The sequence below is a fragment of the Cetorhinus maximus genome, chromosome 11 (assembly GCF_964194155.1).
Source record: "Cetorhinus maximus chromosome 11, sCetMax3.hap1.1, whole genome shotgun sequence".
Classification (NCBI taxonomy): Eukaryota; Metazoa; Chordata; class Chondrichthyes; order Lamniformes; family Cetorhinidae; genus Cetorhinus; species Cetorhinus maximus.
The window spans coordinates 15,364,968-15,380,842 of NC_135889.1; the positions used below are offsets into that span (position 1 = coordinate 15,364,968).

General features: G+C 48.6%; 2 protein-coding genes across 3 annotated transcripts in view; one reads left to right on the forward strand and one right to left on the reverse strand.

Annotated features, from left to right (window-relative positions):
• Positions 1-2,270, forward strand: part of LOC144686410 (fibronectin-like) — a 95,444-nt gene extending 93,174 nt beyond the window's left edge. For both annotated transcript variants that reach the window (XM_078551565.1, XM_078551566.1), the window contains exons 44-45: positions 128-244; positions 1,497-2,270. In XM_078551565.1, the coding sequence (XP_078407691.1) occupies positions 128-244; positions 1,497-1,565 (186 nt within the window). In that variant the 3' untranslated portion in view covers positions 1,566-2,270. The remainder of the gene's footprint in view (positions 1-127; positions 245-1,496) is intronic.
• Positions 2,271-2,908: 638 nt separating this feature from the next.
• Positions 2,909-15,875, reverse strand: part of atic (5-aminoimidazole-4-carboxamide ribonucleotide formyltransferase/IMP cyclohydrolase) — a 29,984-nt gene continuing 17,017 nt past the window's right edge. Inside the window, exons 8-16 of the mRNA XM_078551569.1 lie at positions 15,720-15,845; positions 12,360-12,467; positions 11,359-11,444; positions 10,201-10,290; positions 9,394-9,522; positions 8,080-8,172; positions 6,380-6,559; positions 5,615-5,770; positions 2,909-3,311 (exon numbers count right to left, since the gene is read on the reverse strand). Coding sequence (XP_078407695.1) covers positions 3,192-3,311; positions 5,615-5,770; positions 6,380-6,559; positions 8,080-8,172; positions 9,394-9,522; positions 10,201-10,290; positions 11,359-11,444; positions 12,360-12,467; positions 15,720-15,845 — 1,088 coding nt within the window. The 3' untranslated portion in view covers positions 2,909-3,191. The remainder of the gene's footprint in view (positions 3,312-5,614; positions 5,771-6,379; positions 6,560-8,079; positions 8,173-9,393; positions 9,523-10,200; positions 10,291-11,358; positions 11,445-12,359; positions 12,468-15,719; positions 15,846-15,875) is intronic.

Sequence of the window (15,875 nt, forward strand, 5' to 3'; positions counted from 1 at the left end):
CAAAATCTATGACTTGGTGTTAAATTCGATCTGATTATACGCTTGTGAAGCATCCACAACACATCACCGCGTTAAAGGTGCGACATAAATGCGAGTTGTTGAAACAGGTGGATTCTCTCTTTTACAGGGTTGGCGCTGCAGCAACTGCCACAAGCCTGACCCCGCACAGGGTGGAACCAGCCATCTCTTGCCCGACTCTTCCAGCCACACGCCCACACACATGCTGGTGAAATATGGATCAAAAGTGAGTACAAATCCAGTCGGTACATCTGGGGCAAAAATGGCTTTCCTTTTGAAACAAAGTCTTAAGCAGGTTAATCTCAATGATCAACACTGTAGCAGGAACAATGCCAGGAAATAAAAAGCAGGTATCAGAAAGACCTCGAAGCTGTGGGGATTGTCATGAGAAACCAACTGGTTATTGAAGTCCCTTCTTCAAGGGAAGGCAACTTGCTACCCTCCCCAATATTGGCATGTACATGACTCCAGTCTCACCCTCAACATGGACACCTCTTAACCTGCTATGCCACTTCAGAGGCATTGCCGGCAGTTCACCACCTCCTCCTCCTGCAACTAGAGAGCCAGCCTTGCCAGGTGCCCACATCCTGAGAGTGATGTATCTTTTAAACGTAGAGACAGCAGGCATTCTTAGCCTCCTGACCTATTAGTAATAGCAACTTCCAGAGACTGGAAACAGTGTAAAGGTAATGGAGGATGGATGGGAGTGGAGGGAATGCATTGAATGCCGCATTACCAACAGCAGCATTTCACTGTGAACGGGTTGGGTAAGCAAGGTCACTATCTGAAACATCCTCCAACTTGACAGGAGTAAAATCAACCCACAATTCTTCATTATAAAGTAGTTGCACATTAACCAAATTGCAGGCAGCCTGTAATTCATTATAGTCGGACACCGAAATTTCAGTTTACAGTACACTACAGCTGTCTGCTGCAATTGCATTGCCATCTCACACCCTGTGGCCTCGAAATTGTTCCTTGTCCAAAGTGCCTTTCCTTCAACAAGCACTTGTGGTAAATACGATCCACTCTCTCCAATAATCCCACGTGCACAAATAGTAATGCCTCCCTGCCTTCCCCCTTAATACCGGAAGCATAAGAGTGCTCAGTAGGTAGCATTCTTGTGTCAATTCAGGAGGTTGTAGGTTCAAACCCTACCTGTGGTGCTTGAGAAAATAGTCTCGGTCGATTTGGGAGTACTACATTGTCAGGCTTTCTGAGGGGACATTAAAAACCAAGGCACAGTGTCTACCCTCTCAGGTAGTACAAAGAGCAGGGACCTTCTGGTGTCCAGGCCATTACTTATACCTCAACGAAGCCTCAGGCGGACTTTCTCTAAAGTCTGAGGTCTGGGCCAGTCTGATTCCTGGCTGTTTGTAGAGGTCACTTTCTCAGCTGAAACTGAGCTTAAATACAGCTGTTCACTTTTAGTGTTGGCAACGTTTCTAACAACATGCTTTCTCTCGCTCTCCCCACAGTACATTTCCTGCCCGATGGAATGCCTGGCCCCAGGGGATTTGCTGGCTGACTCCCACAAGGTGGAGTAGGGCAGCAGGACAGCAAGGGCAGAGCTGCAGGCGACGGATTCTTGGAAAAGCGATGGGAGCTCCTGAGATCGTTATGTGTTCAGCACCTCTGACTACATTCTGCCAACTTCAGTACCACTCACACCCTCTCTGCTTCCTCCACCCTTCACATCACGGCCTCACCCGCACAGAAAGCGTCTGTCACGGCAAGCCGAAGGCAACCACAGACTTTGCCCATTAAGAAAACAAAACCTTGGTTTGGCCTTGAACCGGACACCAGGTGCTGAGCATAGCCGATTGGAAACACCTCACCCACCACCATGAGACCAAACGCCTTCCCCTTGACCTGATCACAGCCTATTCAGTAAAGGATGAAATGAACAACACCGCTACTTAATTGATAAAAATCACATCTTTCTACTCTACAAAATGCTGCAGGACCCTTGGCAAGTGTCTAATAGTCATAATGTTGTAATTGTTTAACTGTAATGAGCTGTTATTTATCAAAACCTTGCCCTCCCCCCACCACCCCCAATGCAGTGTTTATTCTATCTTAAACCTTTTAGACTGTTAACATAAATGAGGATTGGCGCCAACCAAGGCAATCTTTTCGTTTGTTGGTGTATTTAGCGTGATCGGTGACTGCTTATAGACGCCGGTGGTTTTTTTTCTAACCACAGGCAGAAAATCCTCGTTTGAAATAAAACTGTTAAACCAAAAAGAGAAGCTGTGTGGTTTGTCTCCCCTCCTCCGGCACTTGTACCTGGAGACCTCTCAAACACAGCTCAGGGGGGCAGAACTGGCCTGTGTTTCTCTACTGGGTGTAATATTGAATATGCTGTCTGAAATGGAGCAGGTTTACGGTAACATTCAGAAGGGGAATTTGGTAGCACCGAGACAGATCCGGTCTTTATGATCCCTCCTCCCCACCGCTGAAACCCTCATTAATCTAACCTTATTTGCACATATTTCTGTTTCATACTCTCATGCGGTAAAAAGTTCCACATTCTCATCACTCTGAGTGAAGATTCTTCTAAACACCCTGCTGGATTCATTAGTTATTTGGCTTTGGCCTGTAGTTTTGAGGACAGGGACGAGCAGGGGAGAGTGGAACTAACTGGAGTAGCTCTTACAAAAGCTGGCCTAGGCCCAATGGGCCGAGTTGCCTCCTCCTGAGCTGCTGCATGATTCTGTCCCATTTTCACTTACCCTCATAGGGTGGAGCACAGAAAAATAAGGGGGGGAATTAGAGACACCAGCCCACAGATCAGGCTTGCGATGACCAGAATCCTCCAAAGGGAATTGTCAGGCCAGCCCTTCCCCCCCCCACACCAACTGGAGAGGTTTAACTCACAAGGTGCTGGAACTTGCCCGTTGCACGGCTCCCTGTTCCCACAGTAATCCACAACTCGTTTCCGGCCTGTACGGATTTATTTAGAAACCAACATTGCTTCAGCGAGTGGTCAAGCCACCTCGCTCCGGACAACTTGAAAACTACAAAGGAAGTCGCCGGAGCTGCTTAGTTTCCAAAGTCAATCTCTTGCCCCGGTGCAAGGCCCCAAGCGCAGCTCCTTTCTCTTAAACGTTAACGGTCAGTTCCAGACGTCTCACCCCCGAGGTCAGGCCAATAACGGAGGGTGAGGCCCTCTAGTGGTGGAAGAGTCGCAGGGCGGTGTGGAACAGGGTTATACCCAGCTGCTCACAGGCATCGGTCACCACTCGGTCAGCTGCTGATCCAGACGGGGCAACAATGAAATCAACTCCGCTCTGTTTGTGGGGTGGGGGGGGGGAAGAGAGAGAGAGAGAGAGAGAAAAGAGGGAATTTAACAGATGCAGTTTATATTCTACAGCTCGGGTGAGACCACATTTAGAACACCGTGTTCTCCCCTGGGCACCGCAGCTCAGGAAAGGCCTTGAAGGTAGTGCAGCGCAGAGTCACTAGAACGATACCGGTGCCAAAATCACATGGCCAGGTTGCACAGACTAGGACTGAGTACAGACGATTAAGCTGTGCTGAAATTGAGGTGATTTCAGATGATTAAAAGTGCTTGATAGGGGAGTTAGAGAAAAAACTCTCTGAAGGGGGCATAACCTTGAAATTAGAACTAAACTTTTGAGTTAGGCCATTCAAGGGTGGTAAGTGGACTGAAGGTACACATCAATCATGATCTAATTGAATGGTGGAACAGGCACAAAGGGCTGAATGGCCTCCTCCTGTTCCTACTTGATTGTCATTTGACCCCTCCCCATGGCATGTGTCCCATACACCCAGTGAGGTCAGGGCCGGACAAAATGGCCACCGCTCGGAGATCTTGTGGGACACAACATGGCTGCTTTGTTTACCTTGAAAGCAATCACTGTAATTCAAAATAATTAAATGGACGTAAAGCTCTTTTGAGAGATTTTACATAAATGCAAGCTATTCTGTCCTCAAAAATGTAAACTCGCATTTTAAGACAAATTTTAGGGGTTTTTTTTGGTAGCATATTGTTATAACAGGGTGCGACAGGCCCACTCAGATGGTAGAATTTACTGGAGCCATTTTTGGCCAGGGTCTGATCAGGCAGCTATCTGAAGCAGTCACATGAAAAAAAAAAGTCTGATTTTTTTTCTTCGCTGGATGTAATTAAATCCAACCCGGTCTCTGATACTCAAGAGAGTGGACAATTATCATTAATTTGTTTGGAATGATGAAAGGCTCAAAATAAACGTTAAGTAAGATTACTGCCAGCCACAATGTAGAGATTTCGGCGCAGCAAGCCAACTGTATCCGTTCTACATCAATGCGACCTACTCTAATGGGGCTTTCCTGCTCTTTCCCAGTGTAAACATGCCGATTACCTCAGCTTCAGCAGCTACTTGTAATAATGTATCTCAGATCCCAATTGCGCATCAGCTGGAAACATTGTGCTTCCACCACCACCACCCATCGTGCTCCAGTGCCAAATCTTGCCTCATTTCAGATTTGACGGGACTTCCACTATTAGCTCCCTCCAAACATCACACTTCCCCTCAAGCCCCAGTAACCTCTGCGCTAGCCCTGCGACACTCATCCTGTAAATCTCTTGGCGCAGCTATATCCTCACATTGCTGGTGACAAATCTACCATGCATCTTTCCCAGAAGTCCAGAATATTCTCCATAATGGGTTGGCCAAAACCGCGCACGGCTCTCAATTGTTACGTGACCAACATCTTGCGCAGATTTTACGACATGCTCTCGTTGCCTTGAGCACATACATGTAGCAAGGCGCTTGGTCCGGGAACTGCAATCTGACCGGTGTCCACTGGGCTGCACCTCAATGTGAAGGAGGGAGAGAGAAGGCGAGAAACGTCTGCAGTGCTCTTAGACAAACACACATCTCAATAATCAGATGCATGTTTTTGCAGACGCAGTTCAATTCTCTGCAGTTTACCTCAGGACCATCCTCCAAAGGTAGGATATCGAAACAAAGCATAAAAACAGCCGTGCTTTAGATTAACAGTCTATATATTAGCTGCTGCACGGCTGGATCGAGCACAGTTACCAAACTTAGTCCCCCTTTCTCGCCAGCTTCTCCCAAAAGGTGATGAGGTACAGTCCTTTGGACACTGGTCACCCTCCAGCCCCTAGGCCCAGGGCTGGACAATAAACGTTGGCAATTATCAGAGTTGGGGCCATTCCTGGTGGCGCTGGGATTCACAGAATTCGCATCCAGTTCATTTGGGGCTTTCACTGCAGTTTATCCCCTTGGGCTCTGCCGACCGCCTTAAGTTATGGTTTAATTCCAGACATCCAACTGCGTTTCCAAGGAGACCCAAATGTACTCAAGGCCTTGGAATTCAGGCCGAGTCCAATAAGACCCATCCCAATCCCTTAAGCTTTCCTGGGACACTGAGGCTAAGTGTCAGACCAGCCGCACACCCATCTCAGCACAGACCTGAGGCCTGGTGCCTCCCACGTTCCATACCAACCTCTCCACCCAAACCCCCAAATCCCAACCAGCCATCTTGACCTCATGAGTGCGCCCACGATTCCCTACATTTAAAGGCGACGCAAACACTCAAGTTGTTGCCGACGGATGCCACTGACCTTCTTGGCACGCTCAACATTGTCACGGAATGGGAAGAAAGCGTCAGAGCTCAGAGCCACAGCGCTCAGCCGCGAGATCCAGTTCTTGCGCTCGGTGTCCGATAGCAGCTCGGGGACCTCCTCGAACATCGCCTGCCACTTGGGCAGATCCTCCGCCTGATGGGTCAGCAAGAAAAACAGCGGAAAAAAAAACATAAAACCATGTCCTGGACACCCAACAGCAGAGAGGTCCTCAAAGAAGCCAGTACACATGCAAACAGGCCCCGGGTACATCAGACACGGGTCTAGTCAGTACCACCCACCTCACGGGGACATGAGATTGTGGGTTCAAATCTCCCTCCAGAGACTTGAGCATCAAATCTAGGCTGACAGTCCAATGCAGCACTGAAGCCGTAAAGCACTTTGGGATGCCCTGAAGTTGTGAAAGGCGCTATATAAACGGAAGCTGTATCTTTCTCAAAGGATATAAAAACACAACCCGATTCACACGTTGTTTTCTCTGATGGACTTACATTAAGAGGGAGGTAATAATAGGAGGAGAAGGCTGCTGAGTTTTCATACACAGCAATCAGCTTCTGTGTTGATTCCAGGCAATGACAATAGGCAGTGGCTGACCTTTGCCTCTTTGTGATATTAATCAAGCAGAGGTATGAGAAATTCCACCGCTGATGCAGACAGGTCACCGAGTGTCAGAGCAGCCTGGTCCACCCTGCCCCTCCCCCCCACCAGGGACTCACCGCGGGAGATCTTTCACTGCGCATTTACCTCCATTGTCCCGCCGATGTACTGATCGATGGCATTGGCGATCTCTGCCCGCTTGGTGCCCGCTTTAAACTTCATGGCCAGCACCTTGGGGTGGTGACGGAGCCACCAGTGATCGGTCTTGTCGCCGGCCAGTCTGGTGCAGTGAATGCGGGACTGCTGGCCTGCACCGATGCCAACCACCTGGGGGAGGGGGAAAAGCAGCCAACAGTTGAACCGAGAGAGCCCAGTGCCCACCAACCCAAGCCAGCTCCAACTGTAGGACACATACCAATTCATACCAACCTCACCCTCCCATCCCAAAGGTGCTGGCACAAGCACTATGGGCAGCCCGAGGCCTCAGCACCCACCACTGGGCCCTTCTCCACATACACCGAATGTCCATCCACCCCTTGGGCAACATGGATAACGTTCCATCGAGGGGCACCCGACAGGAAACACAATCAGGGCCAGGGATAGATAAGGTGACTCCCTTCCCCACCCTTATTGTTCTCAAGCGGCCAATATTACCAGGCCCTTCTTAAAATTTAGCACTGATGGGGGCACAAGAGGAAAGCCAGGCCCCAGAAGCCTGGCCGTGCCGAGGCTGATTTGCAACTACAAATTGTGAATGTAGATGAGACCTCATGCGGAGAGACCTCCTCACGTGACCTTTTCATGCCACAGACAGAGACTCTGGTTATACCTGGGGGAGTGGGAGAGGCAGGTGTTCAAACCGGGACTGGCTGGGGGGTGGAAAGGAGGAGATGGGAACCACAAAGGGATCTCAGCCTGGGGCCCCTTGGCCATTTCAATCCCTGGGCTTCATTTAAACTGCTAGCCTTAGTTCGTCAGAAGGTCCTGGGTTCAAGTCCCGAGCCCCAGATCTTCACTACTCCCCCCACCACCGTTCCCTCACCCACCCAACCCCCTCCGCAGTGCCCCGAACCCTCCCCCACCTGGAAGCCAGAGGTGTGTACCGCAGGGTGTCCTGCCACCCAGCTCACCCGTGACCCTGAAGAGGTCAAGGGAAGCAGCAATAACCGGGAATTCTCCAGCGTGTTCCCCACAGGTTCTTCGATCACACTTTACAACAAGGGAATTGGGAATGGGCTCGCCAGGGGTTTGGGGAGGAGGAGCAATGGCAGGGAGTTGTCCGGGAAAGCAGGAACGGAGGGTGGGGAGGTGCGAGGATCTGGGCAGGGGGCTCCCGGAGGCAGGAATGCTGCAGAGGGTGAAGAGTGGGCCAGTGTTAGAGCAGCGCGGGAGACGCCAGGAAACAGGGAACGCCAGGGGGATTAGGAAAACAAGGATGTGAATTCTGAACTCGGCATACCGGGGAAGAGAGCTTGGAGACAGCAGGGAGTGAGGAGGGTTAACGGGAGCGAGGGACATAGTGAGAGCGTTGGGAGGCTCCGGGTCTTGGGGGCGGGAGTGTTGGAGACATTGTGAGGTACAGAGGTCGGGGGGAGGTAAGGTTACTGCGGTGTGGGACATTTTGACAGTATTGCTGGGTGGTTTTGTAAGCGTTTTAAGGCCAGCCAGCAGGGCATTGGAGGCGTAAACACTCGGGGTGATGACTAAGGTCTGAGCAGCAGGAAGGGCAGCAGGTTTCGGAATGAACATCGGTGAGGAGGAGCGCTGAGGTGAAACTCGCTCACCGACACAATCTGGTTCACTAACTGAAAGAAGTGAAGTGCTGCCTCACATAGCTCCAGACTCACCTGGCCATCCTTTGCATAGCACACAGAGTTAGACTGAGTGTACTTCACAGCAATACTGGCTACTATCAAATCACGGACAGCAGATTCTGGCAGCTAGAGAGAGAGAGAGAGAGAGAGAGGAAAAACACAGTCACTGAAATATTCCTGAGAACAGCAACTGAAAGACCGTCCTTGTAACACATTGGCAACAGGGCGAAGGGGGAAACAAGGCCCCCGAAACCCAGCCATCTAAGGACTGCTTTGGGAAGGTCAATTTGGAACTGAGCTGTGGAGGTTGATGTAGAAGATGAATATTACAGCAGAGAGAGGGGGAGAGGGATGCTGCCACAGGTTCAGGTACAGACTATTATCACATTTTCTGGCTAGTGACAGAAGCCTCGAGTTTTCTGGGCCTCTGGGACAGGCTGGTGCGAGGTCCCACAAGCATCTCAGCATGAGACCCACCCCAGCAGCCAATTTAACCCCTGTGTCTTATTTGAATATTTGACAAGCCTTTCCTTCCCAGAACGGCCAGTATGGATGGCAGGGCCAGTGGGTGTGAGCAGGAAATCGAGGCAGGGGCGGCAGGCCTCAGGATGCTGGGTAGCCATGGAAACGATCCTCAGCACAACGTCATGGGCAAGGGCTGGGGCAGCCGATGTCAGTGCAGACAGGGAGAGGAGGAGAGGCCCAGAGAGTCTTAGTGGGGCCTGCGGAGGGGCAGCACACCAGGTCGGGGCACCAGCAGTGGTTCAGCATAAAGCCCCCTCTGCCATTTAATTAAGGTAACATTGTGGCACTAATGATGTCATCAGGCTACTAATGTTAAGTAGGGCCCTGCCTGCCTGAAACAGGAGCTTACTCGAATCTCGGAGATAAGATGGCACCGGAGAGAGATCCTAGGCCATTTAGCGAACTCGGCCTAATTTTAATCCCTCGCGTGCACCATTCTCACTGGGCAAGGGAGGCTAAGATCGAGGCCTACCTGTGCGACCATGCAGGGATATAAAATCTTAAAACCATTAGCGTGTACAGTAGCAACATGGTTTCATCCTCAGTTCTGGCATTTAATATGCTCAAGACACATGCACACTCCTACCAAGCACAGAGGGCAGCCTTCAGAGTCTTGAGCACAAAAACCAGGCTGAGGCGCACACACACACACACACACACACACACGCGCAGTGGAGTACTGAGGGAGTGCTGCGCTATCAGAGGCGCTGCCTTTCAAACGAGACATTAAACCGAGGTTCCGTCTGCCCCTTCTGATGGGTGTTAAAAAAATAAATAAATGGCACATTCGATAACCAGAGGGAGCCCATTCTAATCACTTACATCCTTGGAAGAGGTGACCTGGTTTTTGAACAGTGACCGATCGATAAGTGCACTGTTCCTCTTCTGGGCCAGGTGCAATCCAAAAATGGTCCGCGTTTCAAGCTCATCTGGTTCGTACTCCGGGTCCATCTGCAAAAAAAAGGAAGTCATTTTAAAACCTGGAGTCAAAGCCCCCGCCCCCAACGGCCGTGTCCAAACACGGCCTGTGAACCGTGGCAGCGGTGCCCCGGCAAAGGGGCGTGTGAATACAGAGGCTGAGTGCAATGGAGCATCTAGGCCCGAGGTTTCAGCCTCGAGTCCGCCAGTGACAAGCGTGTCCCGGTTTGTCCAGAGCGGGGGGGCATAGGGAGCTTGCCACCACAATCAATCAATCAGCCCCCAGCGATCCCTCGTATCCTCATCGATGTTCATCGCCCAACCAAAATGACAGAGGCAAATTGCTCATCCCATTGCTGGGGGTGGGGCATTGCTCTGCACAAATTGGCCCATCTTGGCAAGTTCAGAGGTCACGAAAGGCATGACAGAAATCCAAACTTGTTCTCTCTTTCCGGGACCTCTGCTGGGAAGCCCCCAGTCCCATACATTAGGATGAGGAACAGGGCCCCGGGCCCCACATAATGACAACTCCATGCCTGTCGGTCACTTGTGGAGAAATAACTGGGGTAAACGACAAACAATTGCAATTACAATTTTAAGCAAGTTTTTGGCCATCCTGGACAGATTTTGCACAGCATTAGTAAAAGGTGTAGTAAAGCAGAGGTGTCACGTGGTGGAACATGGGAAGAGAGGGGAGATTAACCCACTTACCCGAAGGACACAGTACTTTCCATTTTTCTTTTTGGACAGGATTTCCAAGGCCTCCTGTTTGTAACCCGGAGCGATAATTCCATCCGACACCTGTAATTCAGGCAGCTTCAGTTTAGTAGGAGCAGCCCACACGTCAGGGCCTACACACTCAGGCTTGACTGAAATGTGTACTCGCAGTTCCAATGATTCTCAGGGAATTCCTGCTCCCCATCCTACCACCCCCCACACCCAATTTTCTTCGCACTTCCCCAAAATTCAACTACTTTCGAATGATAAAACTCCCTCTTCCATTTCTTTCATCCCGTTTTTGACTGTGAATCCAGTTTCCCAAAAATGCCATTTTCCCCTCTTGATCTCCATTCCCACCAAAGGGTTCCTGATGGTGTCAGCGGGGGCTCAGTGGGTTAAAACTCTCACCTCAGAGTGAGAAAGTCAGGGTTTCAGTCCTATTCCAGAAGTTTCAGCATAAAATCTCAGCTGAAATTCCCAGTGCCCTATTGAGAGAGTGCTGCATCGTCAGAGGTGCCATCTTTTGGTACCGAGATGTTAAATTAAGCCCGCGTCTGCCCTCACGGGTGGACGTAAATGATCCTAGCGCAATATTTCTAAGAGGGGCAGGGGAGTTCTCCTCCGTGTCCTGGCCAATATATTTATCCCTCAGCCAACATCATTTAAAAACATTATCTGGTCATTATCTCATTGCCGTTTGTGGGAGTTTGCGGTGTGCCAGTGGTGTACCTACGCCACATGGAATGTAGCAGTTCAAGATGGCAGCGCACCACCACCGTCTCAAGGGCAATTAGGGATGGGCAATAAATGCTGGCCTAGCCAGCGAAGCCCACACCTCGTGAGTGAATTAAAAATAATTGGCTGCTATGTTCCCTACAACAGTGGCTACACTTCAAAAGCACTTCATTGGCTGTAAAGTGCTTTCGGGCATTCTGAGGTTGCGAAAGGCACTGCATAAATGCAAGGTTTTCTTTCTGATAAATACGGATGGCACACTTTTGCCAACCTTTTAAGACTACACTGTTGCGCTCAACTTTCATCAAGTTCACACGGCCCCTCAATTTTTCACAAGGTCCAAAATGGCCCCGTGGAGCTTTTGTTACTGCAAACACAAAAGGTCTCTCCAATCGCCTCCCTTCTCGAACTTGCCTCTCTGGAGATTATCTGGGCAGTCGGAACGTCACAAACATCAGACAGGGCGATGAAGTCGCCAAAGGAGGACATCCTGTCGGCACCTGCAGGGCAAATGGTACAGCTTGGGTAGGTTTCCACGGCAACTCGGTTCAAACCACAGTGCATCTAGTCAGGGCCAGAGCCAGGCGTGGATAAGGCACCCAAACCAACGCAGTTCTAGATACTTGAGGGGAGATAGGACAAAATATATTCAAAATATATTCATCGGCTATAGCCTGAAAGTCCACTCCTCTTAACTCAAATGAATTATTAATTCAAATTTTTGGAGCAGAAACCACTCTTGTGCTGGGCCTAAAATCTATTGGACGGGTGCAAAAGAATTTTTTTAAAAAAGCTTATGGAATGTTGGCCTTTATCTCAAGGCAGTTGGAATATAAACTGGTGAAATTTGTGTTAGTTATCATAAAGATCTTTTCCCACCCCATGTGGTTCAATCCTCGTTCACTGAAATGATACCGGAGCCAAAAATGTTTAATTATGAGGAAAAGCTGCGTAGACTAAGGATGAAATTCACCCGAGCGTAGAAGATTAAGGGATGTGGTGTTTTGGAGCAGACTATTTCCTCTGGTGAGGCCGTCCAGACAAAATGAGGGGGGGGGGGGCGTGGAACAAGGAGCAAAAGTTAAAATTAAGAGCTAGATGATTCCGGGATGATGCCAGGAAGCACTTCTTCACACAAAGGAGAGTGGAAATCTGGAATTCTATCCCCCAAAAAACAAACGCCAGCGACACTCACATCCTGGGAACGAGTATATAAAAAAAAAAGACCAAGACGGGCAAATGAAGTTGATCCACCACGAACTAACTGAAAGGCAAGGGAACAGGCTGAAGGGCTTGAATGGCCTCCTGTTCCAGGTGCTTTATATTTCTAGCATTTTTGGCCTTTAGCTCTGGTTTCCCCTCAATCCCAATTATTTTTAAACCCACCGCGTTCAGGAGTAAATGCTGATACTAACCCCTCGCTCTAGCGTACGCTGCAGCCAGTGGAGTGAGCTCACTGTACTTGTCATGCACCATACAGACCTTGGCTTCTTCCTCAGTCAGTGGCACGCCAACAGCAGCACCTAGCAGCAAAACATTGACACTACAACGTCAAACATCAAAGCCCTTCCTTGAGCAAGACACATCTCCATTAAAATTCTATCTCAAAGAACCAAAGATTGCAAACTTACAACAAAAGAAAGCTACGGGAATCAAAAACATTTAGATTTGACTCACTACCTTCCAACACATCTAGATAAAAATAATTTGCTTTCCAATTAAGACAAAGTTTAGCAAAAAAAAACCCTGCGCATTCACCATCTCTCCTTTCCAGTTTCCATTTGACCATGTTTAAAAAGTAAGGGGACGGTTTCACAATTTTTCATTCAAAATGTCCCCCTGTTCTTTATTCAACATATCCATACACCATCAGTCCTTCCTGTTAAATTTTAACCAGCCAGCCAGCAGATTAGAAAAGTTTGGGAAGAAAAGGGACTGTTACTTTAGAAGGACCGCAATGAAGTGAGATACAGTGTAACAGAACGCACCATAACAATAATACTTGGCCCAGATCCTGCTGGAGCAGGAGGCATCTTGCGGCACACGCAATAGTCACATTTTCTTCCTTCATTCGCCCTCTAGCTCAAAATATTTTGCCCTGCAACTTGCCAGAAGTGTGAGCTGATCATGAGCCTGCTGAGAGCAAGCGGGGCCTGAGTGAACGACAGGGCCAACAGTCCATCTCCATAACCAATGAGGTTTAGGGACTGAGAAAGAAACAGAAAAACGACAGTGAAGGAAATAAGGTGAATTCAAGTCAAGTACAGAAAGAAAGAGAGAGAGGGAGAGAAAGACTGAATTAAGAGAGAAAAATAGAAAGGAAAAAAAGTAACAAAACAATAAAATGTGAAGTGTTTAAATCTCTAAGAAGAATTGACACATGTAGGAATGAGACTGAACGTTTAAACTGTTCCCTTTCTGAGCCATAGAGGTTGATTGGTATTGCATTGACACTTAGGCATTGGCATCGCATTGACACACGTGGCGAAGAGCAGTGGGAAACCAGGGGATTGGGAAGCCTACAAAGACCAACAGAGGACAACTAAAAAAGAAATAAGGAGGGAGAAGATTAAATATGAGGGTAAACTAGCCGGTAATATAAAAGAAGATTGCAGGAGTTTTTTTTAGATATATAAAGGGTAAGAGAGAGGCAAAATTGGACATTGGGCCACTGGAAAATGACGCTGGAGAAGTAGTAGTGGGGAACAAAGAAATGGCGGAGGAACTGAATAGGTACTTTGCGTCAGTCTTCACAGTGGAAGACACGAGTAACATCCCCAAAGTTCAAGAGAGTTGGGGGGGGGCAGAGGTGAGTATGGTGGCCATTACCAAGGAGAAGGTGCTAGGAAAACTGAAAGGTCTGAAGGAGATAGCTGAAGGGATAGTGGAGGCGTTAGCAGTGATCTTTCAGGAATCACTGGAGTCAGGAAGGGTCCCAGAGGACTGGAAAATCGCTAATGTAACCCCCCCTGTTTAAGAAGGGAGTGAGGCAAAAGACGGGAAATTACAGGCCGATTAGCCTGACCTCGGTCATTGGTAAGATTTTAGAGTCCATTATTAAGGATGAGATTTCAGAATACTTGGAAGTGCATGGTAAAATAGGGCAAAGTCAGCATGGTTTCATCAAGGGGAGGTCATGCCTGACAAATCTGTTAGAATTCTGAGGAGGTAACAAGCAGGTTAGACAAAGGAGAGCCAATGGATGTTATCTACTTGGACTTCCAGAAGGCCTTTGACAAGGTGCCGTACAGGAGGCTGCTCAGTAAGATAAGAGCCCATGGTGTTAGAGGCAAGGTACTAGCATGGATAGATGATTGGCTGTCTGGCAGGAGGCAGAGAATGGGGATAAGGGGGTCCTTCTCAAGATGGCGGCCGGTGACTAGTGGAGTTCCGAAGGGGTCAGTGTTGGGACCACAACTTTTTATTTTATACATTAATGATCTAGATGAAGGAACTGAGGGCATCCTGGCTAAGTTTGCAGATGATACAAAGATAGGTGGAGGGACAGGTAGTATTGAGGAGGTGGGGAGGCTGCAGAAGGATTTGGACAGGTTAGGAGAATGGGCAAAGAAGTGGCAAATGGAATACAACGTGGGGAAGTGTGAGGTCATGCACTTTGGTAGGAAGAATAGAGGCATAGACTATTTTCTAAATGGGGAGAGAATTCATAAATCTGGAGTGCAAAGGGACTTGGGAGTCCTAGTCCAGGATTCTTTTAAGATTGACTTGCAGGTTGAGTCGGTAGTTAGGAAGGCAAATGCAATGTTGACATTTATTTCGAGAGGACTAGAATATAAAAGCAGGGATGTGCTGCTGAAGCTTTATAAGGCTCTGGTCAGACCATATTTAGAATATTGAGAGCAATTTTGGGCCCCGTATCTCAGGAAAGATGTTCTGGCCCTGGAGAGGGTCCAGAGAAGGTTCACGAGAACGATCCTAGGAATGAAAGGCTTAACATATGAGGCACGTTTGAGGACTCTGGGTCTATACTCAATGGAGTTTAGAAGGATGAGGGGGGATCTGATTGAAACTTACAGAATACTGAAAGGCCTGGATAGAGTGGACGTGGGGAAGATGTTTCCATTAGTAGGAGAGACTAGGACCCGAGGGCACAGCCTCAGAGTAAAGGGAAGACCTTTTAGAACAGAGATGAGGAGAAACTTCTTTAGCCAGAGAGTGGTGAATCTATGGAATTCATTGCCACAGAAGGCTGTGGAGACCAGGTCATTGAGTGTATTTAAGACTGAGATAGATAGGCTCTTGATTGGTAAGGTGATCAAAGGTTACGGGGAGAAGGTGGGAGAATGGGGTCAAGAAACTTATCAGCCATGATTGATGAATGGCGGAGCAGACTCGATGGGCTGAATGGCCTAATTTCTGCTCCTATGTCTTATTATGCTGTTAACTTTGATAATTATAAGCCCTAACTTTCTGCAGCCATTTTAATGGGTAATGGCCAATTCCAACAAGACTGAAAAATTAACAGGGTAGCTAGGGACGGGATGCTGTACGTGCAAAGCAAATTTACGGTGTAAATCGATCTGCATATTCTGGAGATTCGCAACTCACAGTACATCACTTCATCCCCTGAACTTACTGTCGATACACTGTGCGTTAAGACACGCATTTTTCCAGCAAAATTTGCTCTTTTTTAAAAAACATTTAGTGCGCTACAAAAGTCTGCGATGCATATCAGACCTGACACAACAGCTGGCTGAGTTAAGAGTTCATGATGGGTGTCACATCACACTGGACACTGCCATTACAATCCTTACCGGCAGGGCTAACGTGCTTGAAGGAAGTGGCAGCAGGGAGACACAGAGCCTGCTTCAGTTCTCTCACCAGCTGCCAGGCATTCAAAGCATCGCAAAGATTGATGAAGCCAGGTGAACCATTCAGGACTGTCAGGCGAGAGAGAGAAAGAGAGAGGA